The sequence below is a fragment of the Lepisosteus platostomus genome, chromosome 8 (genome assembly GCF_059453375.1).
Source record: "Lepisosteus platostomus isolate fLepPlt1 chromosome 8, fLepPlt1.hap1, whole genome shotgun sequence".
In the NCBI taxonomy this organism is placed as follows: Eukaryota; Metazoa; Chordata; class Actinopteri; order Semionotiformes; family Lepisosteidae; genus Lepisosteus; species Lepisosteus platostomus.
Genome location: NC_142618.1, coordinates 46,651,705 through 46,664,732, shown reverse-complemented (window position 1 = coordinate 46,664,732; position 13,028 = coordinate 46,651,705). Strand labels below are relative to the sequence as shown.

General features: G+C 39.8%; 1 protein-coding gene across 4 annotated transcripts in view; it reads left to right on the top strand.

Annotated features, from left to right (window-relative positions):
- Positions 1–12,094, top strand: part of gli3 (GLI family zinc finger 3) — a 162,729-nt gene extending 150,635 nt beyond the window's left edge. For all 4 annotated transcript variants that reach the window (XM_088643716.1, XM_088643714.1, XM_088643717.1 and 1 more), the window contains 5 exons: positions 352–501; positions 2,730–2,894; positions 3,278–3,568; positions 6,913–7,240; positions 8,019–12,094. In XM_088643716.1, the coding sequence (XP_088499842.1) occupies positions 352–501; positions 2,730–2,894; positions 3,278–3,568; positions 6,913–7,240; positions 8,019–10,273 (3,189 nt within the window). In that variant the 3' untranslated portion in view covers positions 10,274–12,094. The remainder of the gene's footprint in view (positions 1–351; positions 502–2,729; positions 2,895–3,277; positions 3,569–6,912; positions 7,241–8,018) is intronic.
- Positions 12,095–13,028: the final 934 nt, after the last annotated feature.

Here is a 13,028-nt window from a genome sequence, read left to right as displayed (position 1 = left end):
TGTTACATTGTCTGCACTTGCAAACTGTTTTCATATTTTGCAAGTAGTTAAAAGCCATTCATTTACTGTAAGTGTGAAATAAAAAGCCTCACAAAACCATCTGGTTCATCCTCATCTTGAGAACTTCCTAGATATCAAATTGAATGATTTTACCCTGGGTGGGAATAAAGAACAAGAAACAAAATTGTGGCAGACAATAACCAAAGAAGGAACAAGTGATTTTTTCAGGATGTAGTGGAGTGGAGTTCAAGTGCAGATGCTTTAAAGTGTCATTTCATTTTGAAAATCAGACCATTTTTCTTTTAAGAGAAACGTTGATGTGGCTTTAACAGGCTTCTTTGTGCGTTCCAGCATATTAACAACGACCACATCCACGGGGAGAAGAAGGAGTTTGTGTGCCGTTGGCTGGACTGCTCTCGGGAGCAGAAACCCTTTAAAGCTCAGTATATGCTGGTGGTTCATATGAGGAGACACACAGGCGAAAAGCCACACAAATGCACGGTAGGTATCAGTTTGCAAAGGTGAAGATTTAAAATGAAGTAAAAGTGGCCCCAATGTAGTGCAAGTGTTGAAATATTTAACTTTGAATTGAATATTCACTTTTACAGTATGTCAAAATCCAATTAATAATAATAATAATGCTTACTGTATATAGCACTTTTCTGGAAACTCCACTCAGAGCACTTTACAGGTAATGGGGACTCCCCTCCACCACCACCTATGTGTCGCCCCACCTGGATGATATGACGGCAGCCATAGTTCGCCAGTACTTTCACCACACACCAGCTATCAGTGGGGAGGAGAGCAGAGTAACATTCTTTATTCCTGGGTGGGAATAAAGAACAAGAAACAAAATTGTGGCAGACAGTAACCAAAGAAGGAACAAGTGTTTTTTTCAGTATAGTGTCCCCATTGCCATGACTAGTAAAAGGTGAGGGGGAAATTTAGCCACAACACTTGAGAAACACCCTGGGATTCTTAATGACCACAGAGAGTCAGGACCTTGGTTTTACATCTCATCTGAAGGACGGCACCTTTTTACAGTATAGTGTCCCCATCGCTATACTGAATTAGGACCCACATAGACTGCAAGTTGAACACCCCCTGCTGGCCCCACTCACATCTCTTCCACCAGCAACCATAGTTTTTCCCAGGAGGTCTCCCATCCAGGTACTGACCAGGCTCACACCTGCTTAGTTTTGTGGGTTGCCAGTTGTGAGTTGCTGGGTGATATGGCTGCTGGCTAATTCTCATTTAGCAGTTCCAAGGGCTTTAGAAAAATGGCTGCTTCAGTGTCAACTCTTTTTCCAAGTTATTCCCTGGAAGATAGTTCTAAATCCTAGTGAAGGTCAGAAGTACCTGAGGGAGAGAGCAGCCCCAGCCTTCAGGAGAAATTTGAATGGCAATTACAAAGCCTGCCTCCATATTCAGACATAAGCATAAGTCTGTTTCACTGAACATGTACTGAATATGGGAGGTGAAGTACTCTAATACAGTACATCAGACTGTACTGTATATTACCTGGTGCTCACCAAGTGTGGCACATTGTTTAACCAGTAGCATTGTATAAATTATAAAGGAATAACTATGAATATATTTTTCCTGAATACAAAAATATATTAGAAATGCAGAACCGATATACCAGCCTGAACACTAGGTGGACACATTTCTCATTTACTGCATATAGAAATTTGTAACTTTAATTGCATTATGTAAAATCTCAGATATTATTTTATTAAAAAATTGAAAATATCTGTTTGAAGTGCTAACTTAAGTTTTGTACAATACAAAATCGACCAAAGTTTAAAACACTACCTTTGCTAAGCTTTTCTTGTGTGAAACTCCTAGAGTGATGTTTTTGCAGGCTTTTGTTTTCGTTAACAATAACACAAAAGTAAAGATGACTATAAAATTGAACGATTTTCTGGTTGAATTAAATAAAACCAGCTTGGTTCCATTTAGGGCGGCTACATGAAATATCCACTGAAGTGGCTATGTATCATTCCACAAAACCATAGCTGCACAGAGATTGAAGGGAGCACAGAAATTACAAAACACAGCAGCAAAGGTGGAGGGGGATCAATTTTTAAAACTGATAGGTCTTCAAAAGATACCTGTGGAGACAGCAAAAAAAAATCTACCTTCACAGGACGTTGTTGATGAAAGTCCATCATCTGAAATATTGATTTTAAGTTTTCTTTTGTTCTGTTTCTGCTGCCTGCAACAAAGCCACATTTTTTATAGCCGTTTTCATTTTTTTACTTGTTTCCTTTTTTATTTTTATTGGAACTTTGGTAACACTACAAAAACAATATAAAGACAATCCAGGGGAATAAGGCAGATTTACATCATTTTACATTCAGTGTATTGTATTACAATACATTGTATTCATTTATTTTTGAGACGCATGGAGATTTAATCAGTTGATTTAGTTCTTTTTTCCTAACCTCAAGACTTGTGAAAGTGTTAGTGTGCATTTTTTAGTGAAGCTGTGCATTAAATGTTTAGAGAGTGTCCTAAATCCTGAGAAAGCATTAAAAAAATTACTAATCTCCATTTTATCATAGACATTTTCTTTCACAGGGGTCTACAAAATATTATTTTCCCATTTGATTTGCTTTATGCAACAGATTTTGTTTCAAACTGTACAGCTTAGCTCTGTAGTCATGCAGACACGATTCATTTACTCACCTGAGAGTAAAGAAGTACTGTATATGTTTTCTTTGAAGTTCGAAGGCTGTGCGAAGGCCTATTCCAGGCTGGAAAACTTGAAGACTCATCTGCGATCTCATACGGGAGAGAAACCATACGTCTGTGAGCATGAGGGTTGCAACAAGGCCTTCTCCAATGCTTCAGACCGTGCCAAACACCAGAACAGGACGCACTCCAACGAGGTACGCGCTCCTATAGTAACTTCCCAGGGGAGCCCAAACTGAGCCTGTTTCTCTTGTCTGAAAGCAGTTACACAGTGAAGAGGACAGCTCTTGTACAGACAGAAGGACACTGCTGTATCGTCATTCGTTCATTTACTCATGTGATTCACAGGCGTTGAGGGGCATCTCACTGTGACATTTCAAACTAGGGAGAAATCAGAACGTATAAACTATAAACATAAATATAGTCTGTCTCAGTGCTCTGTTTTTTTTCTCTCTCTCGTTTCACTGCCTCCTTACAGACTGTAAATGATTTCCAGCATTTTCTTTGTGTGTCAGCCGTGCCCGAAGGGTGAGCCAGTGTTTGGCACCTTTAATCATCTGTCTCTGATTTACCTTGACAGAAACCTTACATCTGTAAAATCCCTGGCTGCACAAAACGCTACACCGACCCCAGCTCTTTGCGCAAGCACGTCAAGACAGTGCACGGCCCTGAGGCCCACGTTACCAAGAAGCAGCGGGGTGACACCCACCCCAGACCCCCTCCTCCCAGAGACCCCGGCAGTAACACCCAGTCTAGGTCCCCTGGACAGCACCCTCCAGGGGGATTCACTGACCAAAGGGACTACAACCACACTACCTCAAAGCAGGAAGAATGTCTGCAGGTCAAAGTTATCAAGACAGAGAAACCTATGGTATGTAAACCCCTTTCAGCTCATGAGAAGGCTGCATTTTGCCAAACTCATTTCTGCCTTATTTTTAAAGTGATAGACCAGTGTTTTGCATTATTATGCTATTTTGTAAGATCATTACTGATTTACAGGTTTATAGTCTTGAAAGTACTTTTAATTAGTTCATTTGATGCAGAGAACAATCTTATTTAATTTTATTAACCCTTAAAGCAGTTCTCCATTACTTAAAGGTATTTAGTCTCTATGCTAATGGTGTTTATTTAAACAGACATCCAAGAGGAGGTCAAATTCTAAATCTTGCACTTCCACCCTCCTACGTACTGTACATGCTGCCTAGCCGCATACGGCTCTATGTTCATCTTTCCCTCTGTGTGCTCCCGTCCCTTCCTCCTCCACAGCTTAACTGATGCAGCATTTTCTCCCTGGTTCATCCCTCGTAAGTGAGAGGAATGGATCTGTGACCAACACTGTAATTTTCTCAGCCAGGCGACTTAATGCCAAACTGTTATGTACTCCAACACCTTAATACTCATTGGCTCTTTTAATTATTATTAGATTTTGACCGTACTACTGAAATAGATATTTTCAGTAAAGGTGTTTTAATATTGGAGGCTAATTTTTATCCTGATCTGTTGCTGAGCTTTATCCCAGAAGGCCACTCTGTAAAAGTGTCAGACTCTGACTGTAAAAGTGGGAAAACTATTCCTAGTGGGAAATTTCCTGAACTTTCAGAAGTCAATTGCTTGTGAGCTTATGACACCTGTTCTGAGGCTGATATATGCATTGCTGTTTCAGATGTTATGATAAAAACTTTCTTGAGAGATGCCGATAGCTGACAGTAACTCAACCAGATACCAGGTTTTCAGCATAGTGCAGATAATGTTACTTTAAACCACTTAAGTAAGACACATATTAAAATGTTTAAAACTGTTTAAAAAAGGCACAGACAGGTAAGGTGTGTTGCATTTGTACCTACTGTACAAGTATTGTGTGTTGTTAACTTGTTTTATTTTACTTAAGAAGGTTCATACCAAAAAGCAGTTATCTGCTGTAAGCATACAGTATAAGAAGTTAATTATTATTTCTATTGTATTCTTATTTTAAGCATTCGGTAGCTATTTACATGATTTTTTAAAGGAATTAATATGCTAAATCCATGGTCACCAGGAGTCTGCAAGCTGTGTTCTGTTCACATACTGTAGGTTTACATGTTGGCTGGGTTTCCAGAATGTGGCCTACCTTGTACCCTATATTTCTGGGATAGGCTCTGGGATGCTGTGATCTGTACCTGGAATGTCTTACAGTAGATTAATGGATATATTGAAATTGTATTTTTAAAGCACATAAGGTTAAATGAATAAGTCATACAATATTATCAGTTTATATTCAAAAAGGAATTAGCAATGACATTTAAGCAGGCCTTGGCATTTGAGGTTAAAGTACTGTAGGTACACCTGTAGGTAAAACCGATCATTATTGTGTCTTTCATCTTCTTTGTAATTGTGTGTTTGAGAAATCCTGTTCACAATAATAATGAACTGCCTTAAATGTGCTGGTTCTTTTTTTGTATGACTTCACCCTGTAATAACTGAATGTTTTTTCTGCCCAATGCTATTGCATATCTTGCTCTAACTTCCTAAGGACAGTGGGTAATAAGGTGAGAAGGTTTTTTGTTTAATTCCATGCGTGTTTCCAATCATTTATCCCGTTTTTGTTCAAATTGAACTCCATGCCATTGCTGCATTGATCATTCATGGTTTTCACAGTACTGAACTGTGGGAGTGTTGTATTTCATCTTGGGATGCAATTTTTTGTCCCGCCTAAAAATGAAAATTATACGGAATGTGTCCTGTGTCACAATTGAAAACCAAATTTCTCCAAAACAGACACTGTACTACGTGGAAATGGAATCAGAATTTTTTTTTTCTGTGCAGTGTTAAAGAAGGCTTGCTCACATGCAGAAGACAAGTCCATCTGTTGTTTGATGCTGATTTTAATTTTACACTAGAGTTAACACGCTAATTAAGTGATTGTTGGTCTAAAATGAAATCATTGTTCTTTCTTCTTTGTTTGGGAAGGGCATAAACAGCCTCGCATGAGTTTTTCCTCAATAGCTGGGTCATTGCTACATAATTGAAATGTTTGTCACCACCCAGGATGACCTTGTCAGACCTTGCCTTAATCATCAGCTCTGCTCCAATTTATTTTGTTTTTTGTACAAAAAAAACTGTTTTAACTCACATATACTTCGTAGACCACATTTATTTGGGGGGGGGGGGGGGGATATGTGTTTGGACCTGATCATTTCATGTATCAAAGTTAGATGATTTCTTATATTTCATCTTTTATTCTAAATAGACACTTTCTCACAAAGGCCAGTTTCATTTTATGAAATATATTTTGCCACTCTTACATACTGGCAGCCCACATGTTTAGCTGTCTTATTTGTTCCTCATGGTGTTCTTGTCCTTTGACTATACCACCACTCCCATATATAGACATGCGCAAGAGCTTTAATTGCTGGAATCTCAGCTTTAAACTCATACATGAGATTTGTAGCATCTGTATGGTTTTCCATTATGACATGGGTAGAACCAAGTACTATGACATGTTCTAAACACTTTTCAATGATCCGTTTCCCCGAAAGTATTTAAATCAATATACAGTAGGCTGAATGAGTGAAGAATCTGTATATTCCACCTAGAATTAGACCACCAAATCAGAGCATTTTCTCCTGGAGCAAATTCTTAGCAGCTTATGTTCTACTTACAGTAGCACTAATAGCATGTTCTTAACATATTTTGAATAGAGAAGAACATTAAAATTGAGAATACAGTAATGTTCAACATACTTAAAAAAATGGCAAATGGTCTGAATGGTAGCAAATTTGGGGCTTTGACAATTCTGTAGTCTTCCAGCTGTTTTGTAATTTTTGTGAGTCTTTTACAGGTGTAAGTCTCTTTAGCTCTGTGGTAAATGTAGTTTTCAGTAATTCACACCAGGAGTGTCCAGTCTTGGTCCAGGAGAGCTTGTGTGTCTACAGCTTTTCTAGAATATTTAAAATTCTGGGAGAAAATGTGAAAGTGGTCCCGCTTAGCCAGCAACCCAGAGTTGGTCCTCCAGGACCCCGGTGGGACATCCCTGATTTAAACGGATCATATAAAGCTGTGGTTTAAAATTTTATTCCAGACTCAAAAAACATTTCAAGGATTTATTTTAATAATATGGTGGTACGTTTCATAGTAACATTATGCAACATAATGCAATGCGAAATAGAATGCTTTAAAAATCCGTTTAGTGTCTTTTACCATGTCCCTGTGGATTTACATGTACCCTCTGATTTTCAGGCGTCTCAGCCAAGCCCTGGCGGTCAGTCTTCATGCAGCAGTGAACAGTCCCCCCTCAGCACCAATTCCAGCAGTGGAATCGAGCTTGCTCTGAACAGTGGAGGCAGCATGGGAGACCTCAGCACCATTGAGGAGGCCCCCATCATGGACTCAACCGTGTCCACAGCAACCACCGCGCTCGGCCTGCAGGCTCGCAGGAATGTGGCAGGGATGAGATGGATGGAGCATGTGAAAATGGAAAGGTTGAAACAAGTCAATGGATTCCTACCAAGACTAAACCCCACTCCACCTCCAAAAGGGCCAACTTTGCCTCCAATTATAGGAAATGGTAGGTTTCTGTTGCTGAATAATGATTTTAAACACTTTTAAAATTTTCTGGATGTGATTGGATGTTCTGAAGCAAACAAATATTTAATTTTATTTTACCTAACTCACAGTTTGGTTGAGCCTGATAAATACTTACTTTAAAGGGGATCCCGAACACTATATTTAAATTTGGGGGTTAGATAGAATTGGCATTAATGTGTGCATTTCAGACTGTAATGATAGTAAAATGTACACAGTAATGTGTTAATAGAACAAATCTCCAGGTTCAGAGCCAGATTCAGTACGAGGCACCAAAAGTTCTGGTGATGTGAAGTGGCCTTGTTACATCTCCTTTAATCCAACAGAAATATCGCTCTCGCCTTCAATACAGTTTTGCCGGCAAATACAACTTATACTACTTGTTAACATGGCATGCACATCATGTTATAATATTTCTGGGGTGAAATGTCAGGTGCACAACCTGTACTTATTCGCTCAAACATCGCATTACATTAGACATTACAGTGACTAGTGAGCAGTTTAGGTCACAATTCTTGCAAACTTTCACTCTCGCTCGTGGCAAGACCAGGGGTTTTCAACAACATGGCAAAGAACACGATTTTGTGTTTAATTTGGAATTTGTTAAATTTATGACACTGTCAATTTATTTTGTTACCGATATCTAATAACCGGTCTGAGAAATTGGGTCTGCAGTTCCGCTTTAACCCTGCAAAACGTATAACAAAATTGTTTCGCCCTATTATTTCATATGTACATTTTTTCAATGTGTTTGATTGCAGGCTCACAGCAAGGCAAAAGTAGCTCTGGAGGTGGGCCCATGACAATCCTGCCCCGTAGGAATGAGCTGTCTAGCACAGACATCACAGTGCTGAACCTACTGAACGACCGGCGAGACAGCACCACCAGCACCATCAGCTCAGCGTACCTGAGCAGCCGGCGCTCATCGGGAATCTCTCCCTGCTTCTCAAGCCGCAGGTCCAGCCAGGCATCGCAGACCGAGGGGCGTCACCACAACCTTAGTGTCACCGACTCCTATGACCCTATCTCTACTGATGCCTCCAGGCGCTCAAGTGAAGCAAGCCAGTGTGGTGGAGGCAACGGTGGGGGCTTGCTCAATCTCACCCCTGCCCAACATTACCGGCTCAAGGCCAAATACGCGGCGGCCACCGGTGGACCACCTCCCACGCCCCTGCCCAACATGGAGAGGATGAGTCTGAAGACCAGGATGGCAATGATGGGCGACGGCAGGGAAGCTGGGCTCTCACCATTTCCTCCAGTGACCGTGCCCCGGAGATGCAGCGATGGAGGGAATAGTGGTTTCAGCCGGAGAGGTTTATTCCCTCATGAAGCACCAGGCAACACCGAGCGAAGAGCCAGTGACCCCATTAGAACAGTATCAGATCCCTTTAACCTGCCCAAGGTCCAGCGGTTTAATAGTCTCAACAATGTGAACCCTCTCCCTCTGCCTCGTATAACTGACAGGAGAAACCTTAGTCTCCAGAACTATACACGCTCTGATGGAAACCTGCGACACCCCATGTACTCTCCATGTCCTCCGAGCATCAGTGAGAATATTGCTATGGAGGCCATGGCGATGGAAGAGGGTCTGCTTAATGATGAAGACATTCTGCCCGACGATGTGGTGCAGTATCTCAACTCCCAGAACCAATGTCTATTCAGCAATCTAAATGGCACTTCACAAATCGATAAACCTCAAGATATTCAGACAGGGAATTCTGAGGAGTATGACCTCTTGCATGGACCACCAGTAAACCAGCAATACCACAGCCCTGACCATGGATCTGATAAAGAAGGCTTGCCTATCCAGTGGAATGAGGTAAGCTCAGGAAGCGCTGAAATGTCGCCACAGAAGCAGAGATATGGAAAGTGGCATTCATCTGACCAGTCTAATCAGACCTTTGGGCTCTTCAACAACATGGTTGTACAGCAGCGGTCCTCAAACATCTCCAGAGACCACATGGAAAAATGTCCCGTTCAACAAAATAGCTTCCAGGAAAATGCTGAGATAAGCCTTTGCACTGACGTACTCACTGACAAAAATACTGGCATCACTCTTATTGGACAGACAAACAAAGGGCAACGACAGTGTAAACCAAACTTTGGGAGGGCGGATGTTTCTTACAGCATTGGTTCACTGGATCCAGAGATTAGACGAAATGGTATTCTACCAATGGAAGATAAACAGCCTGACTTCTCAGAGCTTTCGGTGATGGAGCCGCGCCAAGAAGCTCGTGGGCAGCAGCAGACAAGGTCTCCTAATGAGTCCAGTTTCATGCAGAACCATTCTGTTGGCCGGCAGATAAATGAGTGTCTGGCCTTCCAAGAAAATACCGAGGCTGTGGGACATTACGGTTCTCATTCCCAACACACTCAACATTGGGAGATGCATATCAACTCTCAAATGCCTGTGGTCAACCAACAAGTTAATGTAAATTACAATGGCAGCAGGCAACATGTGAGCATGAGAACAGCACAGCAGGGTCCAATGAGAAATGGAAGTACAACATTCCAGGTCACTGGCATCAAACTAGAAATGCCTGACCACCTCCAACCTAACAGCTGCTCTAGAATTCAGAGTTATCCTGGACAGGGGTTTGACCAAAGCATGGGCTTCAACCCAAATGATATGAAGCCTTCATCATTTTCTGGCCAGGAGAATACCTGCATGCTGCAGCAGATGAGTACTTCAGCAGTGGTTGCCAACAGCTCTGAGCTTTTGTCTCCAGGGACCAACCAGGTCACCAGCACAGTGGACAGCAACAGCATAGACAACGTACAGATAGATTTTGATGCCATCCTGGATGATGGAGATCACGCCAGCTTAATTTCTGGGGTCTTGAGTCCAAGTATCTTTCAGAACCTTTCCAGAAACTCTTCCCGTCTCACAACTCCTCGAGCTTCAATGACATTCCACAGTATGCCGGTCAGCCACACCAACATGGCTGTTGGGGACATGAGTTCTTTGCTGACCTCCCTTGCAGAAGAAAGCAAGTTTCTTGCCATCATGCAATAGACGTGCATAATAGGCAAGTGGGACATAAGGAAAAAGGGACTTAATAAAATGATCAAGAAGAAAAAAAGGAAATGTAAAAGATTACTTTTGTAGCCATCTTATCTCTGGAAAGGGATGCCTTTAACTTATATTCCTTTTCTGGAATGAAGACTATTTTTAAGGCCTTCTTTTATATTCTTTTATAATAACAAATTGAGAAGAAATTGTCTTCTCTTCATGTCATTATAACAGTATTCTCTGTATTGTCACTGTTTTGCTGTAAAATGTTGATATAATGCATGTTGTAACAAGGTCAAATGTAAACACTGTCTTTGTTGGTACAGTATGTTAACTGGTCCATCTAGTGACTTAACATAGAAAAATTACATTGGACACCTGCTTAAGTTGTCAGTATGACAGGCTAAAACGGGTTGATAAATTACATTCAACTGGACCCAAGTTTTAATTTTATGTATTTTGTTTTTGTTTTTTGCCAACATGTGTACATCCGTGTTCATTGGTTTAGGTCTTCCAAGTGACGTGGTTTTCTAAAAACACAAATTAGGTATTATTGTCCTCGTCATGGACTATTTCAAAGTCTTAAATCTTGTGAGGGCAAGTGTAAAGTAGCCCATGGGTTGCATGTAAGAAATGTTTTGTGTTTACACTGTTTTATAGGTACGTACTTGTATATAACATTTTTTTACGTCTGTGAATTACATATTTAGGCCTTTTGGTTTTATTCTTTTATATTTTGTTCCATGGAACTCTCTGAAGTGTTGATGTGCTTTCTGGGTAAACTGCATATTTTGTGAGCACCTTGAATAGTATACATTTCATGTGAAAATGCAATTTAAAAGTACAGAGACAACCCTTAACGCAAGGAAAGCATCATTTCAATTTATAATTGTTGTCTTTCAATTTGTTTTAAATGCATTCAAACAAAATAAAATGCGATTGTATTGCTCCAATGAACTGCATTTTTACTGATGATGGTTCCTCTTGCTTTTATTATATTGAAATTGCATTGCCTAGATTTGGGACATACTGTATATTAAAAAGTCATTCTCTAGCTAAGTAAATCGTTCACATTTTTTGCTGACAAAACACGCTTTTTTGTTTTATTTTTTAGACTAGATACCATCTGGTCTCTCTTGTTCCAGAGCATACCTCTTTTATATCACTTTGTGATACACTTTTTGGTATGAATGTGTATAAAAATTAGGTACTTTTTTGTTGTTTCTTATTTTTATTCATTAATGTTATTTTGTAACGAAAGAAGCACATTTCGGAAAACTTTGTGCTTTTCTGATGACGTTGTGTGTGTTGTCCCCATATAAAGAGAAATGGAAACATTTAAGTGTTCATAAGGTATGTGCCTTATTTTTGTGTTGCAACTTGAGAAAGGAACACTGCCAAAACTCTGTTCTTAAGTATTATCTTTTGAAAATATCTTGTAACACCTGTAGCAATGCGTTATTGTTTTTGTTATTATTAATGATGCATTTTCTGTCAGTTGCATCAAGCAATCCCTGTAATATACATATTTTGGTTATTTTTTACTTTTATTTTGATAAGACCATAATTGCAAGTAACCATGATTCTATATTTGTAAATACATTATACTTTTATTAGATTTAGTTCTGGTATGAAGAGGCTTCTCTGGCCAATATTTGATGACTTTTATAGCAGGGATTCTTTGGCCCTAGTCTTAGTTAAACCTAAAGGCTCTGTGGCAATGAGTGCATAAGGCAACGTGCATTTCGCTAACAGAACCACTTAGTTCTTTTATATAACTGATGAAAATGTTTGTATGATTTTAATAAAAAAGAAACAAACTCACATTTGAAGCCTTTTTTGTGTTTTTGCAGTTGATGGTCAGGAATAAGGTTAGGCGTGATGGTCGTGGGTTGTTGGGGTGAAGGGAGTCCCTTCCATAAAGTGTCCTACAATCTCAGTAATCCAAAGCATTTGATCTTCAAAATGTCCAGAAGTATTGTAACATGGTATTCCACCTTTCTGCACCTGTGAAAATAGTTTTACATCATCTGCCAGCAGAGGTAACCTCAAGTAAACTTGGTGAATGACTGATGTGCTCATACACATCTTCTCTTCTGCCCCAGACCCCTTAGCGGGAGTGAACTTTGCAGTGAACTACAACTGAGGTCAAAAGGGTAAGGAAACCAATGGAAAAAATGTGTGCACAGCAGCTGTTTTTTCATCCTTCTTTATGACTCTCTTGACAGCAGATTCAGTGAACATTACAACACTGCTGTTTTGTTTCTTAAGTTCTTTTTTTCTCTGCCAGTTACAGAGTGTCCACATACGCGCATTGTTTTTTCCACCATACACGTAACTCAAAAATGTAATTTTATATTGGTATTTTTCCACTTTTGAAAACGTGGGCTTTTGTATTTACATTGAAATAACCTTTTAAGAAAACTATTTTTTTAAAGAACTTAAAAAGTTTTAAAGTATAGGACAACACCCTCTCCGGATATCAGACAATTATCAAAAAGGAGATTTCAAAGATGAAAACATGCTTTGTGAGGTCATGTCGAATGTGCAGTTTCTTTAAGAGAATGTGTGTGCGATTAGTTTCAGCACTCGTGCATCTGGGAAATCCCATATATACTGTATAATACTGTACATATCTTTTCCAGGTATGTTTCAATGTTAGGGGCCCAAACATTATCTGCACCATGGATGCCACAATGAGCTGCAGTTGTTTTACTGAATGCATAACAATGGAAATGTATGACATTTACATATGTAA